This window comes from Rattus norvegicus, chromosome 11, assembly GCF_036323735.1.
Source record: "Rattus norvegicus strain BN/NHsdMcwi chromosome 11, GRCr8, whole genome shotgun sequence".
Classification (NCBI taxonomy): domain Eukaryota; kingdom Metazoa; phylum Chordata; class Mammalia; order Rodentia; family Muridae; genus Rattus; species Rattus norvegicus.
In genome coordinates, this window is record NC_086029.1 from 66,024,892 (window position 1) to 66,041,831 (window position 16,940).

The 16,940-nt window shown below is 45.2% G+C and overlaps 1 protein-coding gene across 3 annotated transcripts; it reads right to left on the reverse strand.

The window, feature by feature from the left end:
* Window positions 1–8,364: 8,364 nt before the first annotated feature.
* Dppa4 (developmental pluripotency associated 4) lies at window positions 8,365–16,863 on the reverse strand. Of its 3 annotated transcripts, NM_001398885.1 has the most exons (7): window positions 16,771–16,863; window positions 14,461–14,578; window positions 13,208–13,374; window positions 13,053–13,103; window positions 11,220–11,514; window positions 9,716–9,911; window positions 8,365–8,909 (listed from the first exon to the last, which is right to left on the reverse strand). In NM_001398885.1, the coding sequence occupies exons 1-7, from the start codon at window positions 16,792–16,794 to the stop codon at window positions 8,876–8,878; spliced, it is 885 nt and encodes a 294-aa protein (NP_001385814.1). In that variant the 5' UTR covers window positions 16,795–16,863; the 3' UTR covers window positions 8,365–8,875. The 3 variants fall into 3 exon arrangements, with proteins under 3 accessions (NP_001385814.1, NP_001385813.1, NP_001385815.1); NM_001398884.1 differs by lacking the exon at window positions 13,053–13,103 and having other exon boundaries at window positions 13,313–13,374; NM_001398886.1 differs by lacking the exon at window positions 13,053–13,103.
* Window positions 16,864–16,940: the final 77 nt, after the last annotated feature.

The following is a 16,940-nucleotide window of genomic DNA, read 5'->3' on the forward strand; positions in this document are numbered from 1 at the left end:
ACAAGAATTGTGATTGGCCAAACCTCTTCCTCTCAGGAAAATTAAGCCAGCCTTTCTGGTTCAGTGACTCAGCTGGAAAGTCTCATTGCTCTTGTATTGCCCCATCATGTGTTATAATACATGTTTTTGAGGTGGAAATTCACTGTGTAGTACAGGCTACCCTTGAATTACTGATCCACCAAAGCTGACTTGATCACGTCTTTTAGTCTGGATGACTGCCCTAGAAGATCCCTTGTTCCTCTAAGCTCTGACTTGTTTCTGTTGTTTCTATTTTTTGAGACAGTCTCAGGGAACTTAAATTGACTTCCTATGTGGCCAAGGATGAACGTCAACTTCTGTCTCTGCTTCTCAGGAGATAGGATCACAGGTATATGCTACCACATGCAGTTTATGCACCACAAGGGACCAAACCCAGGGTCTTGGGCATGTTAGGCAGGCACTCTAACCATTGAACTATATCCCTTTTCTTCTTGACTTCTTATCTTGTCCATGTTGAGCTACAGCCCTTGATTGCTTGTCTGCTTTGCCCACAAGGACCCCAGCCTCATAGTCCTTGAGGTCAAGACCCTCTGGCTGCCATTCAGTCTTCTTGGTAGTTCTAGCCTGTTGACTTAATCAAGTGCCAAAGCCTAGTTGTATTATTTCAGGGTCTGTTATCCCTCAACTGAGATTATGGTCTGATACCATAACTGCCTCACCTACCATCACAGAACATCCTCAGCTGTGTTGTGCCCCTTTCCAGCGCATCCCTGACAGACCTTCTCAGCACTTCATCCTATGAGGCTGTGCGAAGAACACCCCCTCACAGATGCGCCCTCACTTACCATTGCCATCCCTGCCGGCCTGTTTTCTTCAGTTTCATCATCCCTTCTTTGCCTTCAAACTTGAATATTTCTACCTGGGTCAGCATTGGTTTTTCACTCTGGCTAAGACTCATCTTAACACTGACTCTGTCTCATTTCCTAGGATTCTTGCTCCACTGTTGTGTCCTGAGCCAGGAGAGACTGTTCTCAATGGGATTAATTCTTGATGGTCCATGACTATATTCATGCTCTCCTGCTCTGTTGGGGATTGTTCTTCTAACTCCTGCCAGCTCGTGCCAGCAGGTCCTTGGGTGCATATTCTCTTTCCTGTTTTGCCAGGCCAGAACTTTCTCAGCTAGTTATACAGGACCTCATCCTGCAGAGAACTTAGAAATATGTGTACGCCTGTGTGCTTGCACACCAGGGTTTCATTAAGTCACCTAGGCTGACCTTGAATGTACTATAGCCGGGCAAGTTTTAACCTGTGATTTATTTTCCCTACCTCCAGACTGGCTGAAATTATAGACCTCGGTCACAAGGCCTAGCTGAGAATCACCTTTTAAATTTTTTTCTGAATTATTCTGCCTCTGCTACCTCGTTATTAATGATTACTGTCAAACTTACATCCACCCTCACCATTTATCAGTATCCAAGTCAACTTCTATCCATCTCGGGCACAGCACACACATGGTGCACAGACAGACATACAGGCAATAATACACTTATACACATAAAATAAAAATAAAATCTCAAAACTTAATTAACTAAAGTGTAATCTCATTACTTTATGTGTTTGGTTTGCCTGTTTGTGTCTGAGTGCACCACATGTGAGCTTGATGACGTAAAGGTCCAAAGACAGTGTACACTCTCTGGAACTAGAGGTATAAATGGTTGTGGGCCTCTATCGAGGCGCTGTGAACCAAGCTCTAATCTGCTGGCGAAAGGACAGCAGCTGCCTTGCAATCCAGATGTTTTCCCATTTTTCAGGGCTTTGCACCTTTGTGCCTTTAGGTTCACTTCCATCACGGGTTCTTCAAGAAGCACCCGGAGAAAGACAGTGGCTGAGGTAATATGGTTGCATGTGGGTGCCACCAAGTAGACCCCTCCAACCAGCATAGGGAGCATGAGACTTGTCCATTAGAGTTGCAGCACCCTCGGTAGCTACTGATGGGGAGAGCAAGGAGAGTGGAGTAGTGTATGATGGCCTCAGCTATGCACACACGTGGGAATTGTTACCGGTAGTCTAGAATGGGTATTTCCAGTTTCTTGGCGTCTTAGTTAAGGAACTAAAGAAGCACACGCAAGTTGCCAAATAGCAAGGAAACTTTATTCAAAACCAAAGTGATAGCTGCAGATCAGATGAGGCAGCAGGAGTTCACGGAATTAAGAGTACTCGATGGCATGAGTTACTGTTTGGGACCTGTTTTGTATTTGACTATGTGTCTATGCATGACAAATGTGTCTGGTTCTGGGGAACTTAGAAGAGGGCATCAGATTCCCTGTAACTGGAGTTACAGGGGGTTGAGAGCCACCAGGCAAGGCATGGAGAATCTAATCCTGGTTCTTTAGAAGAGCAGCCAGTGTTCTTAACTTCTTTTTTTTTTTAATATTTTATTTATTTCTTATATGTGAGTACACTGTAGCTGCCTTCAGACACACCAGAAGAGGGCATCAGTTCTCATTACAGATGGTTGTGAGCCACCATGTGGTTGCTGGGATTTGAACTCGGGACCTCGGGAAGAACAGTCAGTGCTCTTAACCACTGAGCCATCTCTCCAGCCCGTGTTCTTAACTTCTGACTCATCTTTACAACCTACATTTCTTTATTTTCACTGGCAAATTTGGACTATGTGTGCTTTTGCTCAAATGCAGTCTTTCCCAGGATGAAAGTCCAATTTTGCATGGCCATAAGGTGAGAAATGAGATTTTCCTCTAGAAGTTTAATCAAAGGACACAATCTTACTGCACAATCACCCAAAACTAATTCAGGCTGGATTAGGCCCCTGCCTTCCCTAAACCCAGATATGTCATAGAATATATTTGAGTAGAATCAGAAGTAGGGGGTTTTTTGAAAGTGTCTAGGAGGAAGCAAATCATTCTATTGTTTGCAGTGTGGACCACATGCACATTTATGAGGGTGGGGATGCCAGGAGCAATAGATGAGGGGTCTGTCAGCAGCCCAAGCTAAGTGAACTTCCAAGTCGCTAAGCCTCCCAGTGCTTGCCTGGCTCAGAATGAAGCTGGTCTAAGTCCTCCAAGGTATACAGGAGGATGTGCAGACTCAAATGCACTGCCAGCTTCAGCACCAGCTCAGGAGAAACATGGTTAACCCGGCATCAAGGAGACGACAGACTTCAGGCAGAGCTGGAGGCCAATGCTGCAAGAGTCAGGCGTGAAGCACGAGTGATAGTGGACAATGACAACTCAGAAAGAGCTCAGAAAACTCTCAGAAAGAGTATGAAAGCCAGGATGGGGTGCCCCATGTGCCAATGCAGCTGCATTCGCAGTGGCTTGAATGACAATGTCCATCGGGGGTTCCTATTGGTAAATACTTGGTCTGGAGTTGGAATTGGTATCTGGGTAGGTCAAAGGAGAAGCAGGCTTTGAGCTCTCAAAAGTTCCTTCTCGGCTTCCTGCTTGCAGTCTGAGATATATGCCTTCTAATCCTGTTCTGCCTGTCAGGGAGTCATATTCCCCCTGGAAACCATACCCCCCCCCCCCAAAAAAAAAAACCCTTTCTCCTCTGGGTAATCCCTGTCATGGTGCTTTACCATAGCAACAGGAAAGTTAACTCCTACAGGTGGCTACCGCTTTAGAGCACATGGTACTACATGCAGTAAACACACAGCGGTGCTCTGGAGGGAGGCAGCAGGACAGAGGCACTAAGGAGATGGGAGTGGCATCAGCTTTCCTGGATCAGCAGCAGCTTAAGCATGCACAGACTCTGCCAAGAAACTCAAGGAAGAAAAGACTCTTTAGATTGTGGCTGAGTGTCCATCCTTATGTCCATGAAGTAAATGGACAAAGATATCACATATAATGACCTAATAACTAGTTGGACTCTGCCCCCATGTCTACTTGTCATGAATCATGACACTCCTGGAACAACTAAACAATGTGTGCCAAGTTGGCTGCACTGAGCCCTTGGGGACTGAACATAGCCTGTGCATTCAACGAGCAAACACACACGGCCAGCCTTTCTAAAAGCCCCACGATCACTCAATGGTCACAAACCTCAAGGTCTTGTTGAGGGAGACCATGCAGGTTAGCCGCCATCAGCTCCAAGCGCTCTGGTTCACAGCTCCGAGGACATCTGTATCTTCCTCTCTCCTTGAAGCCTTAGTCTCAGGATTCCACCTCACCCACACACTGACCCCCAAAACCAAGACACTAGCATTCATGACTCGCTCAACTGGGAGAGGAAAACCTGCAGAGCTTTCCCAAATGACTACTTAATCATTCACCTTCCAGTTGCCATTAGCAAGTTTTCTGTGACACTTGAATGTACTCTTGAATACATATGTGTGGTATTAGGGAAAATTTCCCACTAGCTGAGGCTGGATTCAAGTTTCTATCCACCTGCTGCAGTTTAAGAGCTGGAATTACAGGTGTGCGCCACTGTTCTGAGCTTGAGATTTTAAATAACATACACATATTGTGCCTGTGTGTGTATGCCACAGTGAACTGGGAAGGGGAGAATTATTTATTGGAAATCAGTTTTCTCCTTCTACTATATATAGGTTCCAGGAACCGAACTTGGGGAATCAGGCACCTCTAGCTGTTTTATGTTCCTTGGTGTTTTGCCTGGATGTGTGTCTGTATAAGGGTGCCCTGAAACTGAAGTTACAGACAGGTGTGAGCCACCATGTGGGTGCTGAGAACTGAACTCAGGTTCTCTGAAAGAGCAGTCAGTGCTTTTAACCCCTGAGCCATCTCTCCTGCCCTCTACAAGTTTTAAATACTGATTCTTTAAGGCATTTACAATTCCTGTTGTTTGTTTTAAGGTAGGAAAAGGCGTTTGCAGTTGTTTTCAGTACTGGGAAATAAACTAACATGTACAGAGCATTAAATACAGGTCAGATCTCTGTTCTAGGAAGCGGACATGAGACTTGACAAGGTTGTGGATTCTGTCTTTAGCACCATGGGGGGAAAACGGCAGAGCTTCACGAGAAGCCGCACATGGGTGTGGCCCACAGGACAATCAGGAATCCAAGGTCCTTCTCCCAGATTACCCAACCTTATCTCAAACAAACAAGATTGCAATTTGGGACCTCAGGATAAAACAGTTCATCTTTTCATTCAGAGGAAGAAGTCAAACAATAACCTGAGGCAGTAAAAGTGTAAAGTGTCAGTGCAATTGGGTTCCAGGATTCTTGGAATGAGTCGTGGGGCACCAGGCTTGCATTAAAACATCTACCCACTGAGCCATCTCCAAGGCCTGTAAGTTTAAAACGAGTTGGTCACGCTGACATATCGAAGAAGGCATTCCAGGAAAAAGATAAGGCTCTCTGGTGGGGTTTACACAGAGTAAGAAATGGAAGGGCAGGGTTGCTAGAGGGGATGTCAGAGATAAGGGAGGAAGAAGGTAGAAAGGAAAGGCTTGAGGGTCATCTGGAGAGTTTTGGTTTTCCTCAAAGTGAAATGAGCTCTAGGAGACGTGATGACCTGACTCATTTCCAGCGGATCTTTTGTTCAGGTGAATGTTTTCCCAAGTCCCCCCCCCCCCACCACCAATTCTGGGCTGGTTAGATGGCTCAGTGGTTGAGAGCACTGACTGCTCTTCCAGAGGTCCCGAGTTCAAATCCCAGCAACCACATCAATCTGTAATGAGATCTGATGACCTCTTCTGGTGTCTCATGACAGCTACAGTGTATATAATAAATTTAAAAAATTTTTCCTGCTGGGTGCAATAGAGTAAACCTTTAATTCTAGCACGCGGGAGGCAGTGGAGAGTTCAAGGCCAGATTCATCTCCAGGACACCCTGTGCTACACAGGGAAATCTGCCTCACTCTCCTTCCCAACTCTTATCTATTAGGATACAACTGTAGATAATCTGTGCATCCCATTACTCAACGGTTAATGCTGCTTTTACTTTACAATTTCTCATGTGCTGTAGTGTATATATGGAGGTCACTAAAAAAACTTTGGGGACATGTCCTCTGTAAGTAGTCCTTGCTGTTCTGGAACTTGCTATGGAAACCAGGATGGGATTAAATACATGCATAGCCACAACTAGCCACTGAAAAACTCACATTGACTTTTCCCTTTTACTATGTGGGTGTTGGGGACCAAACTCAGGTAGTTAGACCTTGGTGACAGGTACTTTTACCTGACTATTTACCTCACTGGCCCCATGTTTTAAGATATTCTGTGTTATATATTCTATAACCATGCTAAGAATGTCATTGAACTTCTGACATTGTTAGTTCTGGGACTACAGGTGAGGGCCACTATAGTCCATTTACTGAGTGCTGATTTCACATAGGCCTTCAAGCACGCTAGACAGCACCTCACCAATGCGCTGCTACATCCTGAGCCCTTTCTCCGCAGTATCCTGACTGAGAAAAGTTTATTACTCCAGACTTTAGAGCTGGGTTATGACAGAAGCAGGAAGGCTGATGAGTTCACGATGGCCTGAGATAAGTTCAAGACTAGCCTAGGATCCAGTGAAACATCTCAAGATAAAGGATATGAGAGCGTGAGCTGGAGCTGGCTCAGTGGACTTGCTGCTTTTTCCCAGAGGCCCCAGCAGTTTGTTCTCAGTATCCATGCTCGGCAGTTTACAGCTACCTGTGTTGTAACTCTAGCTTCAGAGGATATGATGTTCTCTTCTCGCTTCTATGGCTATCTACACACACATGCACACATACATATAACTTAAATGGGCATGAAATATACAAACTTTTTTTGTGTGGCTTTGTGAGGTTTACATAGGGATATGGTGGTTTCCCAAGAATGAGACTCGATAATGGTAGTATGGTAGATCTTATACAAGAGGAGGTAAACAAGCTATTTGAATGGTGTGATGGTTATTATCAGTTATTAACTTCCTTCAGAAATTTGGGTTAATTTAAGAGTGTCAGAAACAGAAAAAAAAGGAGCCTACTAGGCTCACCTAGTAATTACCCTAACCACAGGTATAATCAGGACTGATTGCTTCTTCATGATTAGATTCACATTAAATCTTTTCTGGCAAAGCAATTATCAGTAATAACGCATGTCCCATTGTGTCACATTAGAGACACATTTTTTATTTATTTTTATTTATTTTTTTTTACCATTCCCACTAATGTGGCCTTATGCTTAAAGTAACTTGGGGGAAACCCACTGTTTGGTGGTTAGTGAGTGGTACTGGGGTTTGAATCTAGGCCCTCATGTATACTAAGGCTCTCATTTACTGTTCAGCCCTTTTCATTGAGACAATCTCACCATACTGACCCAGCTGGTCTTGTGTTGTGTGTAACCTAGGCAGGCCTTGAACACACATGACGTTCCTTTTGCTGGGACTTGGAGACTCTCATCACTAGTCCCAATTCACAATATAATTTTGACAACACTCCAACTGACAAAATATTTTCCTGGCATAATCTTGGATATCTAACTAAGTTGTAATATTAGAAAATTTTCACACCTTGGCTCACCATTCTCTCCCATTGGAACACAATCACACGTATGCACCCTTGTCAGGGAGGGCACAAGATTCTTCATGTCGACTCTCCACCAACAATGGTTTGGCAAGGCCTTATGACTGAGGTACCTACACTTGGAACTTTCCATGCCTTCTTAGAGGAAAAATGGAGGGCTTTCTAGTGATATCACATGTCATGATTCCTGGGGTTGGGGATTTAGCTCAGTGGTAGAGCGCTTGCCTAGCAAGCGCAAGGCCCTGGGTTCGGTCCCCAGCTCCGAAAAAAAGAAAAAAAAAAAAGAAAAAAAAAAAGAAAAACATGTCATGATTCCTACTGAAATCTACATGCAGGTATGCTGCACACACTTGTGGGCAGGAACCTAACTCTGGCTGGATTCTAACATCATTTGAAAAACCAATGCAAATCTTATCTCACTCCCCCAGGAACAGATCAGAACACTACCCGTCTGTCTGTTGTGGATTTCATCCAAGGTACTTGTAGTACTGATCACCAGCTCCTTGTCCTTTTCAGACAAGAGAGGGAGGCAGAAACAGGGTTGGCAGTTGAGTGTATGACATCAACTACAAACAGTAGGGGTCCATCAGGAGATGATAGAAGCCTAGCAATCTCACAGAAAGCTTCTGCCCTAACTTATACTCAATCCCCCGAGGGAACCAGCAAGCACCTTTCTGTTCCTTTATGGAATAACTGCATTGCTGGTACAGAGGATACAAAGTGGTTGGTGATGGTGGCCTTCATTCCCATCACACCCTGAGCACATGGTTGTAGCCTGGCTCTTCCTGGCTTGGGACAGAGCCCCACCCTACCTCTCTCTGTTCCAAGCATTGTTCCAAAGTCCTCTCACACAAGATGTCCAGAGAGGCAGAACGAACTCAGGGGAAAAGTAATCAATCAAACAGATAACAAAAACAAAAGCCACAAACCAGATTTGGTATAATATTTTACAACAGCAGAAAACAAACCCAAATACTGAGCACTAACATCACACTACAAACCAGGGAAGGGGACACGCAGAGGCTACAGGCACAAGCTAAGTCTTTACAGTTGACCACTGAACTGGCTGTGACCCCACTGTGCTGGTGACAGGACTAGCAACTGTTACATCTGGACATGTCATAGTCCTGCCCTAGGACTTACCTGCAGCAAACATAGAACACTTTACTTTCACACAAGAGAAAGAGGCCACTCCCAGTGTTCAGTCATCACAATGAGCAGAGGACCTTTTGGTGGCCTCCGTGGCTTTGTCTAAACTGCTTGTACTTAAGCATCAACTAACTTACAATATCCCATCACTCCTGGGTGAGATGGGCACCTTCAAAGGTGTGGGTTTCCATCAGTCTCAGTGTCAGCTGCAGTTCTGCTGATCACGCCACAAGAGTGAGTGATGCCAGTAGCCTGTCCAACCTTAAGAGATCCGTTCTTTATCCTTCAAGGCTCTTAGTTAAGATCTTGTTCCTAGAAAACAAATTTATCCATGGATTCATTCATTTACATATTTCTTCCTTCCCCACTTCAGCATCCCCTTGCCCCCCATCTGATGGAGTCTCAGGTAGATCAGGCTTGCCCTGAACTCCTAATAATCTATCCCAGTCTACACTACATTGAGTGCTGAGATTACAAATGGTCTGCTGAGAATACAAGTTAAGAGACCAGAACCAGGAAGGAGCTAAGATTTAAAAATAGGCAAGATCTGTTGGGAATGTATGCATGAACCTTTGAATTTGATCTCCACACTGCATAACCCAGGCCCCAGGGCACCATGTAATCCCATGCTCAGAAAGTGGAGACAGGACAGTGAGAACTTCAAGGCTGGCTTCAAATTGCTAAGTGGTGGCTGTGCATGATTTTCATCCCTGTACCAAGGAGGTAGAGGCAGGCTGTTGGTTGAGGTCAGCCTGATCTACAGAGCTTAGTTCCAAGACTGCCAGTTAGAGAAAAACAAAAACAAATGAAACCAAAATAACACCTCCCAGAAAATTAAAGGGTTTTCACAAAATAGGGTCTCAATATGATCTAGGTGAGCCTTGGTTCCTAGCCATCCCAAAAGTAGACAAAAACCTGTTAGTATGGCTTAATGCCAAGCAGGAGGCAGAGGCAGGCAGACTTTTTTTGCTTCAAGTTTGAGATCAGCACAATCTACATAGCAAGATCTGTAAATGCAGCTCCTTGGGAATATACTTACATGATTAAGGTAAGTAATATTCGACACAGCTAATTGAAATTAACCTTTCCCTCGGGCAGCACACACCCACAGCACTCACTTATGGACACACTTGGGGCACAGCATGTTATCCTCCAGGTGTGGGGGCGGAAATGTGCAGGCCGGAAGCAGGAAGAGGGCAATCGCTTTCCCTTTCTTATCGGGTACCCAGGCTTGTCCAGCATGGAACTGTAGTCGAACCCAACCACTTGAGGTTGCGGGAAGGCTTGTCCCATGCACCACACACCACATTTCCCCTGTGGAACCAAAGAGATTTAACATGAACACACCAGAGTTTCAGACTAGACTTGATGCTTCTCTGAAATGCCAGCCCTGAGGTAAGACTGGGAATCCAACCTTCATCTCAATCCATTTTGTTACCTACAGTGAATGTACACAAGAGACCCTCAGGGCTTTACTTTAGGGCTGTAGATATAGCTCTAATGGTAAGGAGTTTGCTTTAGACTGCTCTAGTGATCCTAACACATCACACGTACACCAAACAAACTCCCAGAAAACTGCTGGGGTGGGGGTGCTACATGATTTCAATCCCAGCACTAAGGAGGTACAGGCTGTCAGGTTGAGGTCAGCTTGATCTACAGAGCTTAGCTCCAGGACAGCCAGAGTTAGAGAAAAGAAACAAAAACAGACAAAAAAAAAAAAAAAAAAAAATCCTATAAAAAAATCCCAAACAAACAAAACCAAAAAGCACCTCCCAGCAAATTAAAGGGTTTTCATGAAATAGGATCTTATCACGAAACTATGGCGGCCCCACTAGTTACAAGATCCTGCTTCTGCCTCCCAAGTACTATGGTTGAGTCCTTTGCAAGAAGTGCTCAACCCCTAGCATCTTTCTCGCCCTAGGACCACCCATTATCATCAGGCTAAGCAGGATTTTCCTTCATGACATCTCTGCTATTCTTACAACAGGGGCTCTCTGAATTTTGAAAGTCTCATGTAGCCTGGGTTGAATTTAAACTGCCCATCCACCTACTCAGGCATTGGAATCAACATGTTTGAGTATGTGCTTGCTTTACTAAGAAGAAACTGTAATCAGTTACCCTCACCAACTTAACAGATGCCAAGAGAACCGAGTCTTCAGCCCTGTCCTTCAAATGAAAAATGTAAGAGGAAGAAAGAACACCAAGCACATCTTGCTTCTTGTGTGGGGAGTGAGTAATCTGAAGTTATTTTCAAAGTGTGACTTCCTGGATCAACGGCCTCATTATTTCCTGAGTAGCTGATGGAAATTCAAGGTAAAAGATCTTATGCCTGCCCTAAAGTCTAAGATGCGTTCTTGTCTCATGAGATGATTATGGTGCATACTCCATCACTCAGAGGCAGAGGCAGAAGGATCCATGAGGCCAGCTTCATCTACAGACAGATAGTTTTAGGAGAGCCAGGGATACACAAAGAAACACCACCTCAAAAAACCAAAGGTGATTCTTCTCAACACAAAGGAATACTAGGTCTCAGTCAGGCCCCACCCAAAATGGAACTCAGAAACAGTAGCATGGGCGAGGTCCAGGAATCACTGGTGGCTGTGACTCTAACCTCTGACTTACCATAGGTCTCCGATGTTGCATTGGAAGGCACTGCCTCCAACTTCTTAGCATTGGCTGCTATTCTGGCCCAAGATGCCAACACTGCCTCTGAGGCAGATGTAGTTACCACCGTGGTGCTGACTTCCTCATAGAGCACAGGAGGATCAACGAGAGCAGGTATCTGCTCCTCTGGTACAGTGACGATCTCCAGGGGAACTGTCACCTGAGACTCTTCCCCAGGTTCCGTCTTCATTTTTTTCCGAGGCATCTTCAACCTGGCCTCTTTGGCTGAGTCAGGAACATTCTTCAACTCGGGCTAGGGTTTTATAGATAATGGGAAACATTACGAGCTGACAGGTCAGCAGGTAAGACACTCATTGTGAAAGACCTGAATTCGCATCTCCATGATCCACACATAAAATGTTACATGAAGTGGCTCACATATATAAGTCTAATGCTCCTGTAATAGGATGGGAGGTGGAACCAGACACCCCTGGCCAACTAGTTTAGTATATCCATCAGCCACAGAGACTTGTCTTCAAACAAAGAAGGCAAGAACACCCAGTGTTGTCTCCTAACCTGCACAAACTCACTGTAGCACATGCACACCACTCACACATAGAAAGCTGTGAGCGAGGTGGGGGAACGAGATGACGCAGCAGTCACAAGCATTAACTACTTCTGTAGAAAATGCTTCTTCCACCACCTGAGTGGTATTTCACTATTATAACTCTAGATATGGAGAATTCCATGCCATCTTCTGGCCTGAGGGCACCAGGAGCCCATGTGGTATACATACATACATGAAAGCAACTCATACAACCTGAATTTAAAGAGAGAGAGACAGACAGAGAGAAGAGGGGAGAGGAAGAGAAAGCAGGGAGAGGAAGAAGGGAGAGGGAGGAGATCAGAAATGAGGCCTTGGAGGAAGTTTTCTGGTAAATGTATAGATTCAGTTAGAAAGAGTGAATACAAAAGATATAGCAAAGCTAGAGAAATTGCTCAGTGCAACAGCTGCCCAACGTGTGCAAGGCCATGGATCCAGTGCCCAGTACTTAGCGAGATAACCCAAGAGGATGATGGGAGTTAGAATACGCCACCCTCCCAAACAGCTTCTAAGTGTACTTCCCCTGAGCCCAGTGCGGCATGCCTGTGCCCTGTTACTCAGGAGGTGAAGGGATCCCTTGGCCTTAGTTCTTCAAGACTAGCCTAGAAAATATAGTATGTCTCAGTCTAAAAAACCAAAGCGCTGGCCAGGTACTCAGGGTGCAGAGGCAGGAAGTCTGCTATCAAGTTTCAGGCCAGCAAGGGCTACAGAGTAAAACCCCATCTCAGGCTAATTAACAAAAACAGGAGTCATCCAAGTACGGTGGCCACACCTGTAATCAATAAGACTTCGAGAAAGGACGGTCTTGAAGTTTTTAGGCCAGCCTAAGCTACATATAACCTCAAAACAAAACAAAAAAAAAAAAAAAAAAAACCAAACCAAACCAAAAACAAAAACAAAACAAAAAACCAAAAAACAACCCCCCCCCCAAAAAAAACAAAAAAAAAACCCAAAACGTGGTTGGGTAGGTTAGGGATTGTGCAGCCCAGTGGTAGAACATGCATTCCAGCACCAAAAATGCAAAGGACCCACCTTACTTCAATTCCTCAACTCCATTTCCCTCTGCCACTATCCCTTAAGGTGCAAGGTTACATGCGGGGCTTGGGAGGGCAGTGCATGCCTGCGATCTTACCAGTGGGAGGTAGGTGGACCTTGAGCTTGAAGTCATTTTATTTTCACAGGCTGACTCCAGGCTAGCCTGGGCTAATACTAAATAGTCTCAAAAAAATATATATATATATAGTTACCATTTGATCTGGGAAAGCCCTTGCAAGGAGTCGTTTATAAGCATCTAATTTCTAAGACAAAAAAAAAACAACAACAACAACAAAGTCGTTAGTGTAGTTCTGGCTGCCACACTCCCGCTCAGCCGCTCAGCCAGAGGCCCCCTCTGGGCCCCCACCTGGCCTTTGCTGCTCAGCTTCATCTCCTGGCACCAGGCCCGCAAAACGTCTCGGTGAATCAGGTTCACGGGGGGCAGATGCTGTGGAAAAGGAGGAACAGGTACCTTCCTACGAGCGTGCCCTGGAGTCTCAGGATCTTGTGCACTTTTCTCCTCTGGTTTACAACCTGAGGGACAAAAGGGATACAGTTAGGTAACAAGTTTTGCACACCTGTAGAGAATTCAATCCTGGCCTGGAGAGACGGCTCAGTGGTTAAGGGCACTGATTGCTCTTTTTCCAGAAGTCCTGAGTTCAGATCCCAGCAACCACATGGTGGCTCACAACCATCTATAATGGGATCTGATGCCCTCTTCTGGTGTGTGTGAAGACAGCTACAGTGTACTCACATACATAAAATCAATCAATCAATCAAGCAATCAATCAATCAAAGAATTTGCATCCCATAATCCCTTTTGGTTCTTTACCTATGTAGCAACCCTCTTATGTAGAGGTGTGTGAATGATCAACTAAAGACTATATAGACTGACTCCAGGGTAGAGAGTCGAAAGCCTGGACTCCTCAAATCCCAGTGTTCCTTGCTAAGCCTAAACAAATGCGCTAGGCCTGTTGTTCTGAGGAGTCTCCAACAAAGAATGAGTTAGGTACCATTCTAATCCAGGAGACTGACTAATGCCATAGATCTGAGCTGCTCAACACTTAGTGTTGCCTGGTGTTTTCACCACAGGAGAAAATGCACTGGCCTGCCCCAGCCATAGCAGCACTCTCACCTCTGTGCTTCACCCAGTTCCAATTCTGTAAGATGCCTAGAACAGATCACGGACAGACAGACAGACTGTAGAGATAGTAAGCACCGCTAGAGCTTATGCAGATACCACCCCTCCCGCCACGCACGCGCGCACACACGCACAGCTCTTCTCAAGACTGGGGTCATCCCCACTTAGTTTTAGGATAACAAGTGCAAACTGTTCTCGTTGCCTATTAGCCTCAAAGCACAGGGACTACCCGAGGTAAGTACGTCACGGGAGTTTAATAATGGTAAGAACTGGCTGTGGCAGCAGGAAGCACCTCACTTGACTGTGTTCTGTTGTTGTTTAATTGTTTGTTTTTAATGAGGTAAGAACCTAGCTAGATCTCAGACGAAGTGCAGAGCTAGCAAAAAGCAGAAATTACTCTCGTCCCCAACCCCTGTTTTTACACTTAAGGGAAACTTAAGTTTCTTAGACGATTAAGACTTGAGCATCTCCAGACTTACCGTCATCTTTCTCTGACTTTCTTTGTTTCTTCCCCGTTGCTTTAGTCTTTGCAGAAGACGTGCTCGGTTGGCTAGACATCTGGCATTCCACTTCTTCCCTTGGCTCCTCTGCACGCCCCTGTGGACAGGGGAGTGGGTTACAGAGTTGCCTGATGTCCTGAGACAGCATAGCCCTTCACTTGCTCTAAACTAACTCATATCTAAGGTCCCCAGGAGGTCAGCGCACGTGTTTACCAGTGTGCATTCTCATGGGACATCATTTGAATAACCAACCTGAGTTATAAAGTAGGGAAGCAATGGTCAGGGAAAGAGAGGGAGTCAAAACGAAAAGCAGGCTTAGCGCCACATGACTGTAACCCTAGTAGTGGCTAAAATCAGGGCCAGGCCAGCCCAGGCTTGTAGGGTTTTTCTCTACATAGCCTCCCTGGCTGTCCTGGAACACAGAAGTACCCCAGTCTTCTTCTTAGACCCACCCACTGTGGGACTATCTTAAAGGAAGGAAGAAAAACATTGCAGTAGCTGTAATCTTAGCACCTAGGCAGTGAATGCAGGTGTGGGGGGGTGGGGGTCACCAAGGGCCAACCTTTGGCTACAGGATAAAACAAATGAAATAGCTATGAACAAAGCAACAGAAGATAATGAAAACTACCCAAGAGTAGTTCCCTCTTTGGGGAAGAAAACCTTACTCTATCTTCTCATATCCCAAATATTTTCCCCCAGTCCTTGGTTCTAGGCTCACCCAAAGACTTTGTAGCCAGGGTGATGTACCAAAGACATTGTACCACTTCCATGGCTGACTTCCCTTCAGAGCCTCTCAGACATGGCCTAGGGACACTTTCCAATTGTGACAACAGCCTGGTGACATGTTAACACCGACCGATCTCTTCTTCAGTTCTTATACCTGACTCCCATCCAAGTCTTAATTCAAAGGTTATTTTGCCAAATCTCTATAAAATCTACCACATATTACCTCATTTCCACTTGTCAATTGATTCCATCTGATTTTAAACTCCACAAGAGTGGAGCCCCTTCCCCTTTTATTGCGGGCAATGGATAATAAATATTCTGCTTAATTAAGGGAACAGAGATTACAAAAACAAAACAAAAGCAACAACAACAAAACTAGAAACGATCCCTAAGCACAGAAAAAACAAACAGGCAAAAAAACCTAACAAGTATTAGGCCTCTTCTAGAAGATACAAGACTAAACACACTCCTTCCCTTTATATAATTTCCTAACTACTACTGTATTTTCAGGACCAAAAGTTTAAAGCTTATTAAGCTGGGTGGTCATGGCACATGCCTTTATCCGAGTTCGAGGCCAGCGTGGTCTACAAGAGTGACTTACAGGACAGCCAGGGCTACAGAGAAACCTTGTTTCAGAAAGAAACAAAATCAAACAAAAAAGCCAGGAGAGGTGGCATTGGGGAGGAAAACCAGCCCGGTTCACAGGACAAGTCCCAGGCCACCCAGGGCTACAGAGAAATCCTGTCTCCCAAAAAACAAAAAACAAAACAAAACAAAACAAAAACTCATTAAATAAATAAGTAAAAACACTAGGTCACTTCGCTGGAAAACCCAGATCTTTTCCAACCCCCACCTTCCCACCCCCCGCCCCCGCAAGAGTGGGAGTAAGTGACAAATTAACATTTGCCTGTTACTAGACACCTCGGTACTTTTTTATATCACAACAGGAACTAGCTTCAGAAGGACAATAAGACTTATATTCGCCTCTTTATAAACTACTCACTTTTGGACCTAACAAAATTTGTACACTAGAGAAAGCTGGAAACGGCTGGAAGGAGCCCTGGAAAGTGCTCAGGATTCTGGCTACTACAGTTAGTTAGGAACCAGCAGAGCCTGTCAGTCAGGTCTGTCTTCTCAAACCTCCTCAACTCTGAGGACCTTTGGATATAAACAAAAGGCCTAGAAGCCAGGTAACAGGCATTTCTGAGTTAAGCCCTCAGGTCTTCTCCCGGCCATTGGGGACTCCAGTTCCTTCCGAGGCTCGGTTCATATCCTGTTTTATCCTGTGACCATTTCCCTCCAGCTACCGCATTCTAAATTCCTTTCTGGCAAATCACAACCTCCTCTCCTAACACATCTACAACCAGGCCCGCGGGCCTCGTGCAAGGCCACGTCAGAGAGGGCGGGCGGAGCCACACACCTACCTACCTTAAAAAAAAAAAATTAAAGTGTAACAAATTGTAACGCTCCTTCTTTTCTTCCCCAAACAAGGCTGGGTATACTCCAAAAAAGAGGCCCTAGACTGACTAGTTTGGAAAGCCGACTTGTAAAAACAGGTCTCACCTTCTTGCTTCCAGACGGCTCCATCTTGAATTTAGATGAGACCTCCGAAAGAAAGTTCTCCTAGCTTCCAAATGACCTATGGCCTCCTTCGGCTTTTAAAAGTCTCCTCCTACTTCCTGTTGTCTTGAGGCCCTCTTCCGTTCCCCTCCCCTCCTGGTCCCACCCCCAAC